The sequence below is a fragment of the Nasonia vitripennis genome, chromosome 5 (assembly GCF_009193385.2).
Source record: "Nasonia vitripennis strain AsymCx chromosome 5, Nvit_psr_1.1, whole genome shotgun sequence".
Classification (NCBI taxonomy): domain Eukaryota; kingdom Metazoa; phylum Arthropoda; class Insecta; order Hymenoptera; family Pteromalidae; genus Nasonia; species Nasonia vitripennis.
Window position 1 is genome coordinate 28,180,981 of NC_045761.1, and position 18,645 is coordinate 28,199,625.

At 47.3% G+C, this 18,645-nt stretch overlaps 3 protein-coding genes across 5 annotated transcripts; 1 reads left to right on the forward strand and 2 right to left on the reverse strand.

The window, feature by feature from the left end:
• The first annotated feature begins 521 nt into the window (after window positions 1-521).
• LOC100116066 (enhancer of mRNA-decapping protein 4) lies at window positions 522-6,993 on the forward strand. 2 transcript variants are annotated; one of them, XM_031930958.2, is made up of 12 exons: window positions 522-1,786; window positions 2,011-2,083; window positions 2,443-2,648; window positions 2,735-3,117; window positions 3,191-3,456; window positions 3,549-4,129; window positions 4,195-4,578; window positions 4,692-4,918; window positions 5,036-5,489; window positions 5,573-5,780; window positions 5,879-6,169; window positions 6,250-6,984. In XM_031930958.2, the coding sequence occupies exons 2-12, from the start codon at window positions 2,034-2,036 to the stop codon at window positions 6,434-6,436; spliced, it is 3,237 nt and encodes a 1,078-aa protein (XP_031786818.1). In that variant the 5' UTR covers window positions 522-1,786; window positions 2,011-2,033; the 3' UTR covers window positions 6,437-6,984. The 2 variants fall into 2 exon arrangements, with proteins under 2 accessions (XP_031786818.1, XP_031786817.1); XM_031930957.2 differs by having other exon boundaries at window positions 1,458-1,793; window positions 6,250-6,993.
• Window positions 6,901-8,192, reverse strand: LOC100116028 (rRNA-processing protein UTP23 homolog). The gene is made up of 3 exons (XM_001600541.6): window positions 7,888-8,192; window positions 7,579-7,802; window positions 6,901-7,483 (listed from the first exon to the last, which is right to left on the reverse strand). The coding sequence occupies exons 1-3, from the start codon at window positions 8,005-8,007 to the stop codon at window positions 7,075-7,077; spliced, it is 753 nt and encodes a 250-aa protein (XP_001600591.1). The 5' UTR covers window positions 8,008-8,192; the 3' UTR covers window positions 6,901-7,074.
• Window positions 8,193-8,411: 219 nt separating this feature from the next.
• Window positions 8,412-18,619, reverse strand: LOC100115993 (tribbles homolog 2). 2 transcript variants are annotated; one of them, XM_031930971.2, is made up of 4 exons: window positions 17,998-18,619; window positions 14,662-15,408; window positions 12,429-12,727; window positions 8,412-11,054 (listed from the first exon to the last, which is right to left on the reverse strand). In XM_031930971.2, exons 2-4 carry the CDS (start codon window positions 15,040-15,042, stop codon window positions 10,535-10,537), a joined length of 1,200 nt encoding a protein of 399 aa, XP_031786831.1. In that variant the 5' UTR covers window positions 15,043-15,408; window positions 17,998-18,619; the 3' UTR covers window positions 8,412-10,534. The 2 variants fall into 2 exon arrangements, with proteins under 2 accessions (XP_031786831.1, XP_031786832.1); XM_031930972.2 differs by lacking the exon at window positions 17,998-18,619 and adding an exon at window positions 15,484-15,628.
• Window positions 18,620-18,645: the final 26 nt, after the last annotated feature.

Genomic DNA, 18,645 nt, shown 5'->3' on the forward strand with positions numbered 1-18,645 from the left:
TCTGCAACCTCGCGAAGTCGCAGACTGAGTCGGGGGGGACGGGGCTCGGGAGTGGGGAGCTCCTTCCAGTCCCGAGCCCCGGTTCCGACTGAGCCAGACTGCCAGCCGAGGGCTCCTTATATACCCTCGGTGATGGCTTGGCGGGGTTCGGGAGTGGGGAGCTCTTCCCACTGCCGAGCCCCAGAGCCGACTGAGCCAGACCACCGGCTCTGCGCTCCTTTTATACCCTCGGTGATGGCTGGGCTAGGGTGGGGGAGTGGGGGGAGTTTCTCCCACTACCGAGCTCCAGAGCCGACTGAGCTGGACCGTTGGTTTGATCTTCTTTTTTAGTTGCGCGGAGACGGCGAGGTCCGAGCTTATAGCTTCTATACCTCGAAGGATGAAACGTTAAAAAAAGAATTCAAGAATTCTAATAGCGTACAATACAGCTCAAAATTATTGTATCCTGTCGGGACCATGTCATAATAAGTATAGTTAAAATGAAGATATGAAACTCAAGTGATTTTAGAATCTCGTTGCGGGTTATAAGGGAAAATGCAGGCATGCAAGAAGTCTGTAATTTTAATTAATATAATATTATCTTAATAATACTATAAACGTCGTGTTTAGTTTCATGTATGTATATTATCATATGATATTTTAAAATGTTAGCTCAACAAATGTTTATCATGAAATTTAAAAAAAAAGTATACTTTAGCAAAGCGTTTATTAAAAATAGACATTAAGTATTAATTGCACATGTATCTTACTTGCATAAAGAAATTATAAATGTAATACTGCCATGATTTACTTTGAATCTGCATTTATTTGATTGAGCACTACTGCCATTTTTTAAAGTTTAGACATGTATATGTACACTGATACAATGAAAACCCTGTTTATAGTGTAAATTAATCAAGAAGCGTAAACTGTAAATTTACTGTAGAGATATATACATATAATACAATAAATGTAGCTATAAATGTAATATTATATTATATACATATACACTATGTGAGTGCATATATATATATATGTATACATACATACTAGTGTTATATAATTCACTGTGTACTTTTTTTGACGGCTACGAACGTACGTTTGTTTCTGATTAGCGATTCAACTTGAATGTCAGAAAGTGTAAATTTACTTTATCGAAATCTAATAATAAAAAGCTTTCAAAGTTGATTATTTGATTTTTTTGCGACGCAAATCTAATCCCGGTGTTACATTTGAAACCCCTGCAAAATTGAAAACAATCCTAAATTACTTACGCATATATGTATGTATACACCTGTGCGGTGAAACCCAATCAGCGCGCGAGAACTGGTTGGTCTATTCACCTTGTCGCGGTTGCTCGATCGCGTCGTCATCTTTCGGTGACACTTGGCAGGCGCAACCTAACCTTAAACCTTCTACCCTGGAGAGCGGCTGTATGTATAGGATATATATCGCATACACGCACGCACACCGTCAGACTTTTACCTTTTTCTCAAACGTTTGCAAACTCATTATTTATATTGGTGCTCTCCTCTGTCGCTCTGCTGGACATTCGTTGCTCTGAAACAGAAAAATTACTTGAAGGCACATAAGGCACATACACCGAAATACGGCGTCGATAATGCAGCGATAGGAAGAAGCGATAGCAAAATCGCAGTGAAGCCGGGGCAGGAGGCAATAAAAATATAGAGGGGAGTAACGGACGATCCGCCGCCGACGCTGCCGAGTGCCGACGACGACGACGCAGACAGGCAGCTGCAGCAGCCAGACTCGACACAGAGTGCGCGGGCCGTAAAATACGATATATGTACGAGGTAATAATGTTCTATATCTTTTAAATTGTGCTCTTTGGCATCGGAGGCCAAAGTGGCGATGGGCCCAGTCCCTACCGAGGTGTATGTGTACACCTCCTGTGCAGGACCGGTCGCGGAGAGGTTATGTCGTACCTCCGCTCGTTAACTTTTCAAATCATCGGGCAGCTCTTGGGAGTTGAGTTGCCAACAAAGAGAATTCACGATAACGTTCTTTCAGGTTCTGAGACAAGCACCGACAACATGATCAAGAGCGGCGAAGATAATCTTCGGCAGCAGTACGTCCAGACAGTGTGAGTATCTCCCTACCTAGCTGCCTGTGTGCATACGCGCTTTTCCACGAATTTTTTACTCGCATTGTTTTTCAACTTTTCACCTTCGAGACTGCTACCTCGGGCTATCTCGCCCTCTGTTCACGCCCGCAGAGTGTAGATATTTACTCATTAGACTCTCTCGCGATCGCCCTGGCCTCACTTGCTTTCTTTCTTCACACATAATTAGTCACAAGTTCGACTTGGCAACTGAACTATCCAGTCGCTTATCGCGTGCATCTTTGTTCTTTCTTTACACAATACTTCATTCGGATTTTCGTAATAATTTTTGGTGCTTCTGCAAATTGAACACAGTTAATGAAGTACCTTTTTGAATTTAGGGAGTTTACTGGCCGAGAGGATCATCAAACAGTTGAAATTGTGAGCACTAAAGTCGATGTAATACCATCGCCTGGCGGTCACAACCATGGAAGTTCAAAAGTGAAATTAAAAAATATCGTTGACTTCACTTGGGAACACAGGTACTATGTTGGTCAGCTGTTGGCAGTTCATATGTCTGGAAAATATCTTGCCTACGGTATAAAAGGTACATTTTTGCAGCAAAAAGTCTCTCATCAATGAACAAGATAAGTAAATTTTGCTAATTTATTAATGTGAGCTTCATTCTTTTAGCTGGAAATGGCAATGGAGTAGTGCGGGTTGTAAATAAAGAACTGGAACAGAGAACGCTCATCAGAGGCATGCGAGGCCTCATTCAGGATCTTGCTTTTGCACATGTTTCAAATCCTATTTTAGCATGTGTTGACTATACAGGAAGTTTATTTGTCTATTCTATTGAAGCTACAAGTAGCGAGTTAATATGCAGTCGAGTTTTACAAGTTGATGCAGATGATCCTTCACCTATGAGTCACAGAGTTATATGGTGCCCATATATTCCTGAAGAGGAGGCAACAGATGGAGATGAAGTTTCAAAATTACTAGCACTCACTAGAGGTTCAAAGGCGGAGTTGTGGTCCATAGCAGCTGCATCTCGACTTTTTAATACTGCAATCAAGGCAAGAAAACAATTCAATGGTTCGCTTTTCGAAAGAGCAAAAAATTAAAATGTTTATTTATTTAATCATGCAGGCCACGGATCCAGAGATAAAAGAAAATAGTGTAATGCTGGAAATCTATCAACACTCTGGAACTATCGTTGAGGCAACATTTAGCCCAGATGGTACTGCGCTTGCAACAGCCAGCTCCGATGGTGAAGTCAAATTTTTCCAGGTTTACTTACATGGGGCAACATGTGGACAGCAGCCACCTAGATGTTTACATCAGTGGAGACCTCATGATGGAAAACCCATATCTTCCCTCTTTTTCTTAGATGATCACAAAAACTATCATCCTGAGTATGTATTTACTTGAAATTAACTAAAGCCATACCTTTTCGTTTGTTAAAAATTATTAAAACGTAAATATAATATTGACTTGCGCTTTATAGTGCGCAGTTCTGGAGGTTTGCTGTCACAGGATGCGATAATAATTCAGAACTTAAAGTCTGGTCTTGTGAATTGTGGACTTGTTTGCAAACCATCAAATTTTCACCTATGCCCAATACGCAAAAGACACCAGTGTTAAAGGCCAGGTTGGATCTTGCTGCCAGTTATCTCCTGCTCTCGGATATCTATAACAAAGTACTGTACATACTAAGTATTTCAAAAGACAGCGAGGAGGCAGTGGCTTGTATAACCACGGTGTCCGAGTTCCTGTTGCCATATCCCATTTTGAGCTTTGCAATAGTGGATGCAGGTCAAAGGCGATTGAAGCCCACTAGCGAATCGTTGGAAGATTTATGTCCATGCGACGATGAAAACGAAGATCAACTTGTAATAAGAATGTACCTTGTTCAGCCAAAATCTCTGCAAGAGTGTCATATTGCTTTTAGGCCTCCCATGCAAATGAGTGGAAACTGTCTGATGGATACATTGACGCATGATTCATTAGTATATTCCGAAGATCCGCTTGATATTGGAGCAATCAGTTACAATAGTATTATTGTTGGAGTGAATGATGATGACGAAGGTAATTTAAAACACCTCATTGTTTTGATATCAAATGTAGGCTGTGACACGATAAAGTTATTTCAGGGGAAAACGGAGAAGAAGACGCAAACATAACCGAAGCGGTTGAACTGACCAATCACACGGCTCAATTGAACTTAATGACACCCGATGCCTTCAGCTCACCTGCCAAAAAAGAAAGTGCATTGGATTCGAAATCTTCTAGTCCACAGTTAGGAAATATTGAATCGGCTAGTCCTTCTATAGCGCAAACCGTACAAGCACTTAATGCAGCAGATCAACCGCTTGCCACTAGTAAACTTGAAGAACAAGCACCACCTAGCGGTGGGAGCAGCCCTTCAAGAGAAGTTTGTGAAATCTTGTCACTTGCTGAACCCGAAGAAAGTGAAACTGATGCTAAGCCAGAGCCGACTACCGCAAATAATGAAAACTGGTCGCAAATTCCTATGTGTAAGTCTTCTAATGTTAACTCTAAAATGAAACAAAAAATTTTGAAATGCCATTTTACAGTCAAGCAATAATGGTATCTCAATGTATAATTAATTTACATATTTATTGTGTAGGCCTGATAAAAGATGCAATTCATGCGATGCAGGAGCAAGGAAAGGAAGACGTGGCTGACGGCCAACTAAACATAAAAAAAGAACCTTCGCCAGTGCTAGTAGTACCAGAGGACACACAAAGCAAGTGGAACTTTACTAACGATATCTATGCAATCACGAACAAACTTGACTCCGTTCTTGAGCTTATTCAGGATCAGCAACAGGAAATCAGTGAACTTAGAATTGAGGTAATATATCTACTTTCATTTTATGCTTCAAAATAAAGTTACTATAATTTTTATAGCGATTAATCTCTCAAACGTGTTGAACCATCGAAAGATAAAAATATTTGTCTTTTAATATAGGTGACAAGACTTCGTCAAGAAACTCCTTTGACGAACCGAGTGGAATCTGCGCTCGCGAAAGCTACTCAGCAACAAAATGCAAACATCGAGCAGACGTTATCTAATCAAGTAACGCAACAGCGCGAATTCCTTAACAGTCTTGAAGTCGCTGTGAAGGAAAACATCGAGAAAACTATACCAATGGTTGTTCAGGATATTGTAGAGCCGTTGAAAAGACAGTTGAGGATAGACGCTTCACAAATCGATGGGATTGTGAAAGACAATATGACGAAAATGCTGGGTGGGCCACAGGTTCGAGAAGCAGTTTCAGTAGCAGCAGCGAATGCTGCAAGACCAGCGCTGGAACACGCTTTTAGAGAAGCCTTTACGGGCATTCTGATGCCCGGCATGGAGAAGGCTTGTCAAAATATGTTTAAGCAAGTTCAGGACGCTTTTCTTATCGGTACTCGAGAATGTAAGTTATATCTTCTAGAAATAATGTTCTAGAAAAAAGATTTTTCCTACTTTTATGAACAAGAATTTTTAACTTTCGTGTAGATCTTCAAAACGTTGACTCCATCATGGATAAACAATATCAGCGGCAAAATAAACAACAAAGCGAGGCTTTGGCTAATGCAGTGCGCGAAGAGATGCAAAACGAATTTTCTAGAGGTTTGTCAATGATGCAGGAGAACACTATTCGAAGTGTACGCGACTCAGTGAGAGAAAACTTTACTCAACATATGTCAGACATTTCCGGTATACGGTGAGCAATCGAAACATTATTATCTCGAAAGTTAAATATTTCCATAAATGAATTTGAAATAAATACATATATATGCATATAAATCTGTGAAATCATAGCTCAAGAGCGACAACTCCTGGTCTGCCTGGTCCAACGGTGGCCGATGCACAAGCACGAGTCATGTCGCTACTACAGCGAGGACAATTGAATGCGGCATTCCAACAGGCACTGAGCGCCAGCGATCTTGGTCTGGTGGTGCTGGTTTGCGATAACACAGATCCTGCTAGAGTGTTCTCAGCATCTATGGGTCCAGGTCAGGGCTCAAGGTGTGTGCTGCAGCAACCCGTTTTGTTGTCGCTCGTCCAGCAACTATCTGCGAATTTGGGCCACAGAACTGAATTAAAACACAGGTTGGTCTTAACGTTTATGAAATTAAAATCCCTATTTACGTAAGAACGAATTCAATAAAAATAAAATATTTTGTTGGCAGATGGCTGGAAGAAGCTGTAATTAGTTTGGACCCAAGCGATCCAGTGACGCGTGAACATATGTTAACGGTATTGTTGACATTGCAAAATCAAGTGGCTGCTTTTATAACTGCGAACCCGAATCACCGATCAGTAAGGCGATTGAAAATGGTTGCGATGGCTGCCCACGCTCTTTTGAAACCTTCATAAGCTTTCTTAATGTTATAAACAATAACGATATAGAGATTTTTCATTTTGCGATAACTTTTTAAAGTATAAAATAGTTTCTGCGTATTCGTCGCATATAAGACTGGAGATAAGTTTTATTTAACGTACATTATCATCAATGAATGAATGGTGTTGAATTTATTATTTTATCTAAAAATTTATTTAAAAATATATAAAGTTGGTTTAAGAAACATTTTAGTTGAAAGTAAAGTCTTGCCTATGGAACTTTTATACCGAAATTTGATGGAAAATGTACATTAAAAAATCTCCCCTTCTATAACAATTTTTTATTATTTTACAAAATATTTCGTTTTAAACAGGTCTAGTTTATTTTATTATACAGTTTGTGAACTTTTTTACTGTTTAGTTGCGTTTCTTTTGTTTGCTAGATAAAGTTTCGTCTAAGAAGGTGATAATAAAAATTAGAATAATAATAACACTTTCTATTTGCATAACGCGAAAAGTCAAAGTTAAATAAATACTTTATTCTTATTAATTGAACAAATGTATTATAATAAAAAAGTAAAAAATTTTCCATACATGTTCATGTATAAATTTATAATAACATTAATAATTTATTATATGTGTACAGGTACACTATGTTTCTACAACTGCAAAATCTATACATTGGCTTTAAGTACTTCTTTTACATGGGCTGGCAATTTAATTCTTTTTCTTTTTCGTACTTTACCAGTCTCATTAACTTTTTTACCACTTGTATTAGAATTAGTATCATCTTTCTTTTTTCTTTTTTTACAACTTAAAGGATTAGGACCTCCTTTGCTGCGTTTTTTCTTGGGTTTAAACGAATTCTCTGTTTCTAAGCCAGATTGCTTCATCATTGTCTTGATTGTTTCTTCCTGCACATCTGTCATTATGGTATTATTGCGGATTTGTTCAGCAAATTCACGACTTATTTGTGAGGGAGGTTCCAGTGTAGGTGCTTTTCCATGCAGATAAATTATTGGTGCTCCTGGTACTTTTCTTAACTGATCTTGAAGAAGTCTATCTTGTGTTGCAACCAAATACCTATGAAAATAGTGTTTTAAATTATAACATATAGGTTGATAATTATAATTAAATATAATTAATTTTCTATATAAAAAGTTGCAAATAAAATTTACCTAGATGGATTATTTGATCCAACCATTGAACGTAAGCATTTGGATCCTGATACAGGTTGTTTTTCATGGCCACATTTGTGTACAGCAAACTTTTTAACAATAAGCATGGCTCCATACAGTTTGGGCCCCAATTTTTCAGTTTCCAAAATAACACATTGCGTTGTTAACAATTTTACCTCGGCTTGAAAGTACTTGGGAAATTGCTCATTAATGTTGAATTTATTCTGGGAATATAAAAAATTTGGTCGAATTAAACATATATAGGTATAAGTAACTAGAGATCAAACAGTTTATAGGTTAGTAACACACCTCAAGAGCGGCAAACGAAAAAGTTCCATCTATCAAAATTTGGTAAGGTTGGCGAAATTTGTAGTTATTGATAAAAAAACCAAGGTTCTTTTGAACCTTTTTATGACGTTGTATCTTCATTGTGAATTACTTGAAATAATAAACTTTAGACAAGCATGTTTCATCATGTGACAGAGTGACACAGAGTCAAGACCGACGGTCTGCAGGACTGCAGCAGTGGCCGGTGTTATGGTTTTTATTAGTGTCTGCAACGACTGATAGATGGCGCCAAAATTATTTTTAAACGGGTAAACGGTTGTAATGTATGTATGTTTGCATGCGTATGTACATTAGGAAGTGGGAGGGCTCCGTGATATATGTGTGTGTATATATATTAAAACCAAGTTTCTTTAACTGATGCATTTATAAATATGATTTTTTGTTCATATAAATTCAAGCAATTTTTATTGTGAAGGAGTTTTAATTTGTAAAATTTCAAGGTTTGAAAAAGGATTGTATTATTTATAGAAAATTATAAGATCATATTTTAATTCACAAACATCATTTTATTTTGTTCTCTATATATACAGTCATTTTTTAATTAACCTGACTTATTTTATACATACATAGGACTTAGGTAATCGTCATTTTATGTACATCTCACATTAAAATTACGCGTTTCAGTGTTGGCACCCTATAACAGGTTAAACGCACAAAAAGACTTGAATCTATAGGACCCTTTTATGCGTGCTCTTTGAAGTTATATATTTATATATATTTTCTTTTCAAAATTACGTTTTCGTTTTACATAATATAATCACCGATGCGGACAATTCTAGCTTTTTAGAAACTTAACATATAAGCTGCTTTTATCTCTTTTCAATTATACTTTGTCCGGAGAATTAATATTTGAGATATATGATAGACAAAATATGTTGGTTGACAAATAAAAGTATTGAGAGAATCAGTTGCACTATTTATGATTACACTAAGCAAATACGCTGCATATTTGTCGGCGATACTAAAAAATTCTAATTTACAAGCCGCAAGCCGTACATCGCCTATACATATAGGTACACAACGTGGCATCGTTGAACCAGATGTATATACTTATATACACATATCATTTTCGGGGTACGCATTTACACATATACAGGATAGGAAAGGAAACTCGTATGTTGGCTCTTACGATTCCAAATGACTAAGTGAAACTGAAAAACTGCACCCTAGGATCGTGTAAGATTGATTCGCTGATTAAGGCATCGAATTATTCTCCACTAGAAATAATCGTTGAAATTTGTTTTTTTATCTGCAAAGTCGCTTTCAGGCCCAATGTGTTTGAAATGACTGTTCGATCCTATACGTAATATTTTGATTTTTCTTCTGTTCAAGTCCTTGCTTCTTTGTAGATTCATCGTATTGAAACGCATTACTGTGGAAAAGTTCTTGTAAGTATAGTTAGAGATGATTCTCACACTGCTGGTGATTCACATTGTAATAAAATACTCACAAGAAAATTTCCACAGCAGTACAGAGAAATATTATTTATTATTACAAACAACTATTTATTATTGAAAAATGGCCAAAATTGCTTTGGCAAATGTACGTTATCAGTGGTTCTTTGATGCTTTTTTAAAATTCGTTCATTAAAAATTTGTTTGTATTTTTTCTCGGGAGTAAGTACGCAGAGCGTCAAAAAGCAACAATCATCGCACAAGGCGAGTTTTACAAGTTTCGATGAGGAATACCGAAGTAATTGTATATATCACGCAGAGATATGCTTATCGACATCGAGCGACACTTGATCGCTCGACTATGATACCGAATTATAATTTACAAAGTTCATGGAACGCCGGAAATTTTCTTATAAACTCACTTGCAGCTTTGTTGGTGTACAGTTTTACAAAAATCGAAAGCCCGCGCGGTGGCCCTTTAAATGCTTCACGTTTGTTGGACGAAAAAAAGCTCTCGACGAATTGTTTTTCTATCGTTAAAACATTTTGAGAAGTTTCGATGGTAATACACATAGCTTTTTGTTGGTCGAAAGTGATTTTCGTGGTGGGAGGGGGGATGCTCGATATCGAAAACTGCCTCTAAATGCATCTTTACCTCCCGATTTGCTCCACAACGAAGATTAACAATTGTAAACGAGTGGTGAAAATCGGAGACAAATTTTATTCGCAATTTTAATTGACTATATCTCGAGATAGAGAGAGAAAGATCAGTTGGAAAATATTTGTTTGAACGTTTTCGAAGTTAGTTAATACTATTTACAAGAGAATCTTAAATTATCTTAATGTTCTGACGGCCATTCAAATAAATATTCGCGTTATGAGAAAAAGATTGAAGTTAACCACGTGAATCTTCGTTGTCGCTGGCGCGTTCTCGAAATAAAGCTGGAGACCTGTTGGAAAGCCAGATAAAGCAGACTCGGATAGATTTTGAAAGTCTCGAAAGGATCGTCAGCAATTTTCAAGCGCATTCAGAATCAGGGCGACTACTCGTGGCCACCTCTCTTTTTCTCTCTCTCTCTCTCTCTCTCTCTCTCTCTCTCTCTCTCTCTCTCTCTCTCTCTCTTCTCGTCGCACTCGCATTCGCACGCGCACACTCACAACGGAACCGTCGGATTCTCGGCCCGGCTCTACGGCGCGCACGTGGTCGCGCTCTCTCAGTCTTGGCTCACGCGGTTATGACTACTCGAATTGACGTTGCGGAGCTCGGGCACGAGCTGGTCGCTGCCGGGGGCGGCGGGGCTGGAGTGGCTCCTGGCGCTGGCGTGGCAGCCGGCGAGGCTCGTTCCGGAGCTGGGCTGCCTGAGGGGCTTGCTGAGCCAGGGGTGCCTGAGCACGTCCTCGGCGAGGGGTCGCTCGGAGGGCTCCCGCCTGAGCAGGGCCTTGACGAGGCAGCGCGCCCGGGGGGTGAGGGCCTCCGGGACGGCGAACTGGCCGCGCGAGATCTTGGCGAAGAGCGAGGCGTGCTCAGCGTCGTTGAACGGGTAGCGGCCCACCAGCATCGTGTAGAGCAGCACGCCCAGGGACCAGATGTCGGCGGCCTTGCCGGAGTAGGCGCGCCCGGAGCGGAGGACCTCGGGCGCCACGTAGGCCGGGCAGCCCCGCCGGTCCGAGAGCTTGTCGTCGTCCTCCTCGACCAGCACGGCGTCCTCCAGGCTCTCCAGCCGCAGCTTCGTTCTGAAACAGGCCGAACGCTTTTAGTTTTCATTCTTTGCCTTTCAATAGGTCGAGGGAATGGGGGCCCGCGCCGTAATCGATATTTCATTGAGCCAGGCGAGTCAAGCGTATCCAGTGCGCGTGTGGGTCGCACATATCGCGCGTCGAGCGCACTGCACCGGCGCAGCTCGTCGCTAAAAATACGACTGCGCAGAGTTTTCGCGCTGCTTCGCCGCGGCCGACGTTTCGTCTTACGCGCGAGAGAAAGGAGCGAGTCGCGGTACGGTACACGCTGGCGTACCTATATAGGATACCTATGGATCGGAAAGAGTGCAGAGCCCGGACTCCGGCGGGCGCAGATGTGTCAATGGCCTCTCGGTGGGGAAAGACCTCTGGCGCTGCTTTCTTCGCAAACTTTCACCCGCACGGGCCGCGGGTTCCTTGAACCGCGCCGGGGCGACGGCTTACGTTTCGAAACGTGCGCCGCGGCGAAAGGACTTTCTTTACGCACGAATCCGCGCAGCGGCTCGGACTTTAAACGATCAAGGTTGGATCGAGTGGTAGAGAGCCATTGAAAAAATTCCATCGCTATGCTGTCCTCGCTCTTTCGCAACGCCGAGTATGTATCGTGCTGGGCTCTCGAGGGCATCGAACCACTCGCGAGCTGTTCCGGGAGGATTTCAAGACTCCAGCAACTCTGACTCTCCATCGCGGCCAAACAGAAGCTCGTCGGTCCTCGAGGGATTAAGTATAGCCGAGAGCGGCGAAGGAGGAAACGCGATAAGTAGGCAGGTATCCGGCAATTTTCTGAGCTCGCCCGCCACAACTGTTTGCTTCCTGGACTCCGGCTGATTCCCTTCCCTCGCGGCGACGCGGACGGCCGACTATGGAAGCGATTGCTCAAACGCACTCGCGGCGTTTCGGCGGAGCGAGCATAAGCGAGCATGTGGCGAAAGGCGAGAAAGATTGCCGGCCACACGTTTCCTAATTATGCGAGCGGGAGAGAGGTTGTGCGGAGTCGGGCGAGCGTTTCAAAAGCGCCCGCGCTCGAGTCGATGAACCAATATGCTTTTCTGCGCGCCCGAGCGCGAAAGGTGTGCTCTCGCGTACAGCTATCCTGCGCACTGCGCAGCTTGCAACATCTTTGTCTTTCTCCCGCTCCGTCTATCCGCATCTTTATCTATCTCCCGAGAAGGGTTCGTCAGGGAGACTCGGAAAGCGGGAAGGTCCTCGAATCGCGAATAGCGCGGTTGCAGCGTCGGCGTCTGCAGCCTCTCACGCCGCTTTTCTTTCTCCGGCCGGAATGCGAGCGCGACGCGAACTATTGGCCAACCGGGCCAACCGAGACAGAGAGGCTGCTCACGATGGGCTGTCACGTGCAAAGGGCGTACTCACCTCGCCTCGTCGGCAAAGACGAACTTCCTGAGCTTGAGGTCCCTGAGGACGACGCCGTTCTCGTGGCACGTGGCTACGGCCCTGGCGGCCTGTCTGAAGAGCCGCCTCGCCTCGGGCTCCCTCAGCCTCCTGCGCGCCCTCACGTAGGCGTGCAGATCGCCGTGGTGGCCCTCCAGCAGAAGGTAGCGCTTCTTGCCGGCGTCGACGAGCCCGGCGACGGCGCTCACGGCGCCCGTGCCCTCCAGACGCAGGTGGGCCTGCAGCAGGGCCTCCGCGCCCCTGTCTCCCAGCGTCAGCGCCTGCAATCAGGGAACAAGAATTTCAGCTATTTCTGTATGATTTCAAAATTCGCGCGCCTCTGTCGAAACGCACAGGCGCACACGGGAGAGCTGCGGCTTTCGCAACGGCCGCCGCGCGCTCGGCTCCGATTCGATATGAAGGCAGCCCGGCACCTTGCAAAATCCCGATCTCGGCGTATCGCGGAAAGCAACTTCGGACGAAAATAAATGCAGAACGGGCTTCTTTCCGCGACCCGCTCTATCGTACGCTTTGGATGCGGCGCGATGACAGATCGCTGCGCGCACTAGCGCCTGACGCACAAGCCGCATTTTTACCTACTGCTAGGAAGAGACCGGAGAGTAGAGAGTGCAGCAGCACTTTCCCCGATTGGAAAGCACGCTGCGGCGTGTATTCTAATGAGAGAAGTTGCAAGGCAAGCGAGAAAACGGAGAGCCTGACGCCCTTGGTGATTCACAGGCTCTCTTCCGGAGCCTTTTCGCTTCTTCGATTCTAACAAGGCGGCTGACAATCGTCGGAAACGCGCGAATATAGCCGGTGCGGCGGCGAAAATAGAACGCCGAGCTCGCGAGAGAGCGCGGTCTGTTCAACTTTATAGACGCGCAGCGTAGGAGCGACTCGGGCTCCTCGCTATCGCGGCGATAATCCGAAGATAAGGACTCGTGCGCGGTTAAAAGTAGCGCCGGTCACGCCCTCTAATAAAAACTCCGAGTGGCTATTCATAGAGGCTTATTGTACGCTCGACGCGGCTATTTCGGGGGCCGCTCTTGTTTTGGCAACCGAACAGCCGAATTAGCCGCTCAATGAGAACGAGCGCGCATCGATTATCGCGAGGCGCGCCCCGACTCGACCCGGATACTTGCCGCGTATACGCGCCGCCGCTGCGCTCCCGGACCTTTAGAAAGGCGGGCGATATGTGCTGCTTGCACTCGGGAGCCGCGCGCGTTTTCCGCGGCGCAGCGGCACGACAAGCCGCCGCAACATATGCGCCGACAGACGGCGGAAGCGCCGCCGCGAAAGAAACATCTCCCTCGACGCGCCTTTTCCTCTCCGCCGTACCGCTGCTCTGCTGCTGCTGCTATAGTTAGCGCCGGAGGAAGTCGGCCGAGCGCGTGCGAGCGATTTCCGGCTCGGAGCACAACTCGATCTCTCCGCCGCTTCTGTCAGGCGGACTGCGCTAGGAGGCACGATTAAGGCGCCGCGCAGACGTTTCGACTTTTCGGCTCGCTTTTCGGCCAACGCCGCCGCTTCAGGGACGACGACGACGAGAGAGTTTCGCAACTCGAGCGCTACATAACGTAAGCCCAGCAGCTGCGTCTGGCGAAAGAATTTGCATGGCGCAAGGATTTCGCGCTTGCCCCGGGGCTGTAGGTGTAAGGCGCGCATAAAGCCAGCTTCGCCGGCGACTCGGAGAAGAAGCGACAGGTCGACGACGCGATAAGCCGCGGCGGCGAGTTATTTGCGCGCCTCTGATTATCGCGCTTATCGCGGCCGGAAACGCGCTGACCTTTGAGATCGCGCGCGCGACGAGGAACGAAATAGTGTATTATGCAACGGGTACAGAAAGTCTGCAATTTCAAAACGAGAGTTTACAGCACGAGCACCTTACAAGGAGTTTTGAAAATCCAGTCTTTATGTACAAGTTACATACGATATTTTATACCACGAGAGCCGAAAATTCAGCTTAAAGTTGTGATTTTGAGGTTAGAGTGGTATAAATGAAAAATTAACGAGCGCCCAGAGGCCACCGTGCGCGCGACGATGGTGATTGCTGACGCATCCCGTATGCGCCGCGCGCACCGGCCCTTGCGCGCCACGGGATGAATCACGAGCGCGCGTCGCATCATCGCTGGAAAATTCGACCGCGCTCGAACCTTTCTTTGTGATCGAGGAGATGCGAAATCAAGCGACACGTGCAGGAGAAGCAACGACTCACCTTGGCGACGAGCTGCTGACCGGTGTGCACGTCGACGCACCTGAAGAGCGTGCTGCCCTCGGCCGGGGCCACGAGGAGAAACCTGTCGCCCAGGATCGTGGGTCCGTGCGACTCGCCGGCGGTGGCGTTGACCTGCTGGGCCGGCGTCGCATCCTCGGCTCCTTGCGGCTGCTGCGCCGCGACCGGCTGACTGTGATGGTGGTGCCGGTGCTGGTGGTGCTGGTGGTGCTGGTGGTGCTGGCGGTGGTGGTGGGGCTGTTGGTGCTGGTGATGATGATCGGGGCTGGAATTCGGGCTGACCAGGAACTTGCCGTTGTTCGTGCGGGTCACCTGCAGGTGCATCGGCTGCTGGTGCCGCGTGGCCACTCGCATGTTGACCATTGGACTGAACTATGCACTCGTAGCTCGCTGGCTTGCTCCAACTATCGACTTGACTATTCCTGCACTCTATCTCACACTCGCACACTGTCAACACTCTCACGAGCTGGCCTCACTGAACTTATCCGTACGCACACTAGCAACTGCCGCACCGGCACAAGTAACAAGTCGCGAGTACTCGTACATGAAGAGGCAATCGCAGAAAAGAGGGCTGGGAGATGATCCTTATAACTGCTTGGCTTGTTGCGCTTCCGTTCTCGGTGCAGTTTGCGGAGCTGCACAGAGGCTACAGCACGTGCGTGGACGGAGAGAGATCTCTTGGTCTGGACCACGCTGAAGAGCTGAGCTGCCTGGCTTCGTCGAAAGGTCCTGGAAAAATGCAGGAGGAAGTCTCGTTAACGAACATTTTCGATAATCAGCGCAGCACGGAATACGGTAAACTACTTAAGATCCGCTTGCACTGGTCGGCGAGCCTATAGTGATTCACTTTATTTCACAAGCAAATGCGCGCGCGTTTCGACATCGTCCGCTGTTGCCGCTGCCTCTTATGCAACGTGCCGCCGCCGCCGCCGCCGCCGCCGCCGCCGCCGCCGCGAAGACTCGCTATAAGGTCAGGGGTATACGCCGTGCGCGCGCTGGAAGGTGTGCAAGTGGCTGTATACGCGAGAAACGAGGGCCGGTGATCTCGAGCTGCAGACGACGTACCGACTCTGACCGTCGTCCCTCCTTTCCCTCCCCACCCGCACGGCCCGGGCCGCCGCGACTTTTCGCAACGAAGCCGCCGCATGCGCTACTACCCACTTAACGAGCGAGGATGCGATGCTGGTTTTCTGAATCGCCGCCGATTGCGTCGGCTGTGGCATCTTTTTCAAGAATGTATTCTTCATCATTTATTAGCCAACTATACACGAGAGAGTGACTTGAGCGTCGAGCACTTAGCATTCGCGTCTGGCACGATCATTTATTGTTCTCTCCTCGCTGCGGCCTGTGCACGCTGCATTCTATTACGGGCCGAACGAAAATAGGAAAGAAGCGTGCGCAGGTGCTGGGAGAGACCTGCCGTTTCAGCCTTCGCGCCTCGCTCTCGTCATCACTATTTTTACAGATGACGCTTTCGCGACTACGTCACATTACCGATGCGTTACACTTAACGTGTATGGAGAAGAGAAAAAGCCCCGGGTTGGAGCGAGCTGCGAGAGACAGAAGACGAAATCCCCGCTCGCGACCTTATCGCGTGATTCCCCTCCGACTCTGCGAGCGCGTCGGCCGCCCCGCCGCCGCCGCTCTGCAGCGCACTTGCCTTGCGCAAAGCTCGCGCGGCGCTCAGGGCCGTAAGTACGGCTATGCGGGCTCCGCGGCGAGTCGTCCGTGCGTTCGCGCGGCGGAAAAATCACGCTCCGCGCCAACTCGAAAGCCGCAAACCTTGAATCCCCGATTCGTCGGGCCAGAATCAGAATCCAGTATCGACTGGGAGAGGCCGAGCATACGCGCAACACGCGAGCGAGGAACATGACGAAATTGGGCAAGCGGAACGATACGCTATATAGGTATATACAACGTGATGGCCGGCGTTCACACACACGCGCACGCAGAGCGCAAGCATGACGAAACGCCTCGTCGCGATCGCCTTCGAGCTGTACAGTCGCCGAGATAGCTGATATCCTTCGTTAAGGTCAAAATGGCGGAGTTCCGCGGCAGGCGGCGGCGGCGGCGGCGGCGGCGCGCCGCGATCTCCGCCGTTCGCGCGTGGGTATGCTGATCGTATTTTTGATCGAGGACCGCCTCATTGCCGGAAATCGGAATCGTCCGCCGCCGCGAAGGAGGAAAACGCGGCGTCATTGCCAGCAGCGCCACTGACGCAACGCTTTACTAAATAAAACTGGCAAATACATGCGCGGCGTTCGCATGCTCGCGCGTATTATGTCGCTCTCTTTGTCGCACGGCAGACGCTATCAGCTACTCAGATAAGCGCGATTGCAAAACTCATCCGACTCCCCTCGCGATTCTCGCGAAGCGGAAAAAAGCCACTTGTGTGCTCGGAGCTGCGAAGGCCTTTTAAAAGGCGGCCTGCGCGCGCGAGCCGCTCTCGGCTCATCGATTATTATTGCGCGCTTCTGTGACGCGGCTTTATTCGCTGCAGCGAGCCGGAAGTTGCGCCCTCCCTCCTCCGCGGCCCCGAGCACAGAGAACGGTTTCCGCATCGAGGCTGCGCGTTATGTGCCGTTGCGGAAACCGGAGATTCTTCGGGCTCGGAGCCGTGTTTTGCAAACTCGCGGGCCCCAGTTGACAAACAATACGTAGCGGCGGTTGATAAACACGCGTGGAGATCGGCAACTCGCCGATTCGAAACAGGCGGTGCACGCCAGCTTCCGGGACGAGCGTAAGCGGAAACGCGAAAAGACGGGATACGAGCGCGCGAGTCTACTGCACTATCGCGCTGCACTTTGCACCAACGTCACGTTATCACAGCCGATTTCTCAAGAAGCCTCGAGCTTTTCCAGTATACTTAAATCCTCTCTCTCTCTCTCTCTCTCTCTATATATATATATATATATATATCTCTACTCGCTCGGCCCGACGACGAGCGCCGCACGCACACGTCGCCCGCTGCACAGAACTCGGCCGGATCAATAACTCGATTCGACCAACGCGGTGTTCAATTTGTTTTTAGGCGTCACGCACACACTCGCGCGCGAGATACTTATCGCCGATAAGTCGGTACTCGGCACTGCCACTTGCGCGCGGAGCCTGATCCGCTGCGCGGTTGGGAAAGCGGCGAGCCGTGCCGTCAGCCGCGTGTGTTGAAAACGGAGCTAACCTCGAAGAGCCTCGTTGGCCAATTTACCTCGTTCGAGAAAGACTTTAATATAGTTTGATGGCGGAAGAGCACTTCTGGACGCTCCGACTCTCACGACACAGTTGCGACACGCTTATATGAGAACTCGGAAGACAGCTTACCTCGTGAATATCTGCGTGTAGTATGCGTGCCGAATGCGTTCCTGAGCGGGGGTAGGCTCGGCGCTCCAAGAACGTTGTTAGCGACCGTCGTCCGCTCGAAAAAAAGACGAATTTCCCCGGCGGCGGCTGCTTCCTCCGGGCGAAATGGGTTTTTTTTCGCGCGCTGGATCCTCGCTATCTCCTGCGCCGATCTCTTCTTTTGCAACACTGCGGCCGCACACGCCTATACGTGGATGCCTGCAGATAAACTTTGCTCGAAGAACTCCGCTCGCGCCGCGATCGGAGAAAATCGATGCACAAAGAGAGCGTGTCGCTTGCACAAAGAGAGAAATAGCTAGATATACTCGCGTGTGTGTGTGTGTGTGCACAAACAAATATATCGGAGCAGATGACGATGAGGAGGAGACAGAGATTGTATCCCGCGCTACGGACGGTCCAACGCTTTGGGCCGTACCTCCGCTCAGAAACGACGGCGGCAGTAGAGAGACGAGGGACCGAGCGTGCGCGCCATTGTGCAAGCGACGACTGAACTGTCGGTGGCTCGTCGCCCGTCGGCGCTGCAGAGCCGGTGTCTGTGTCTGCTCTCCTCTCCGCTCTCCGCCTATCCCCACCAGCGCGATTCGCGGCATTCGAGCTTCCGCCCCGCCA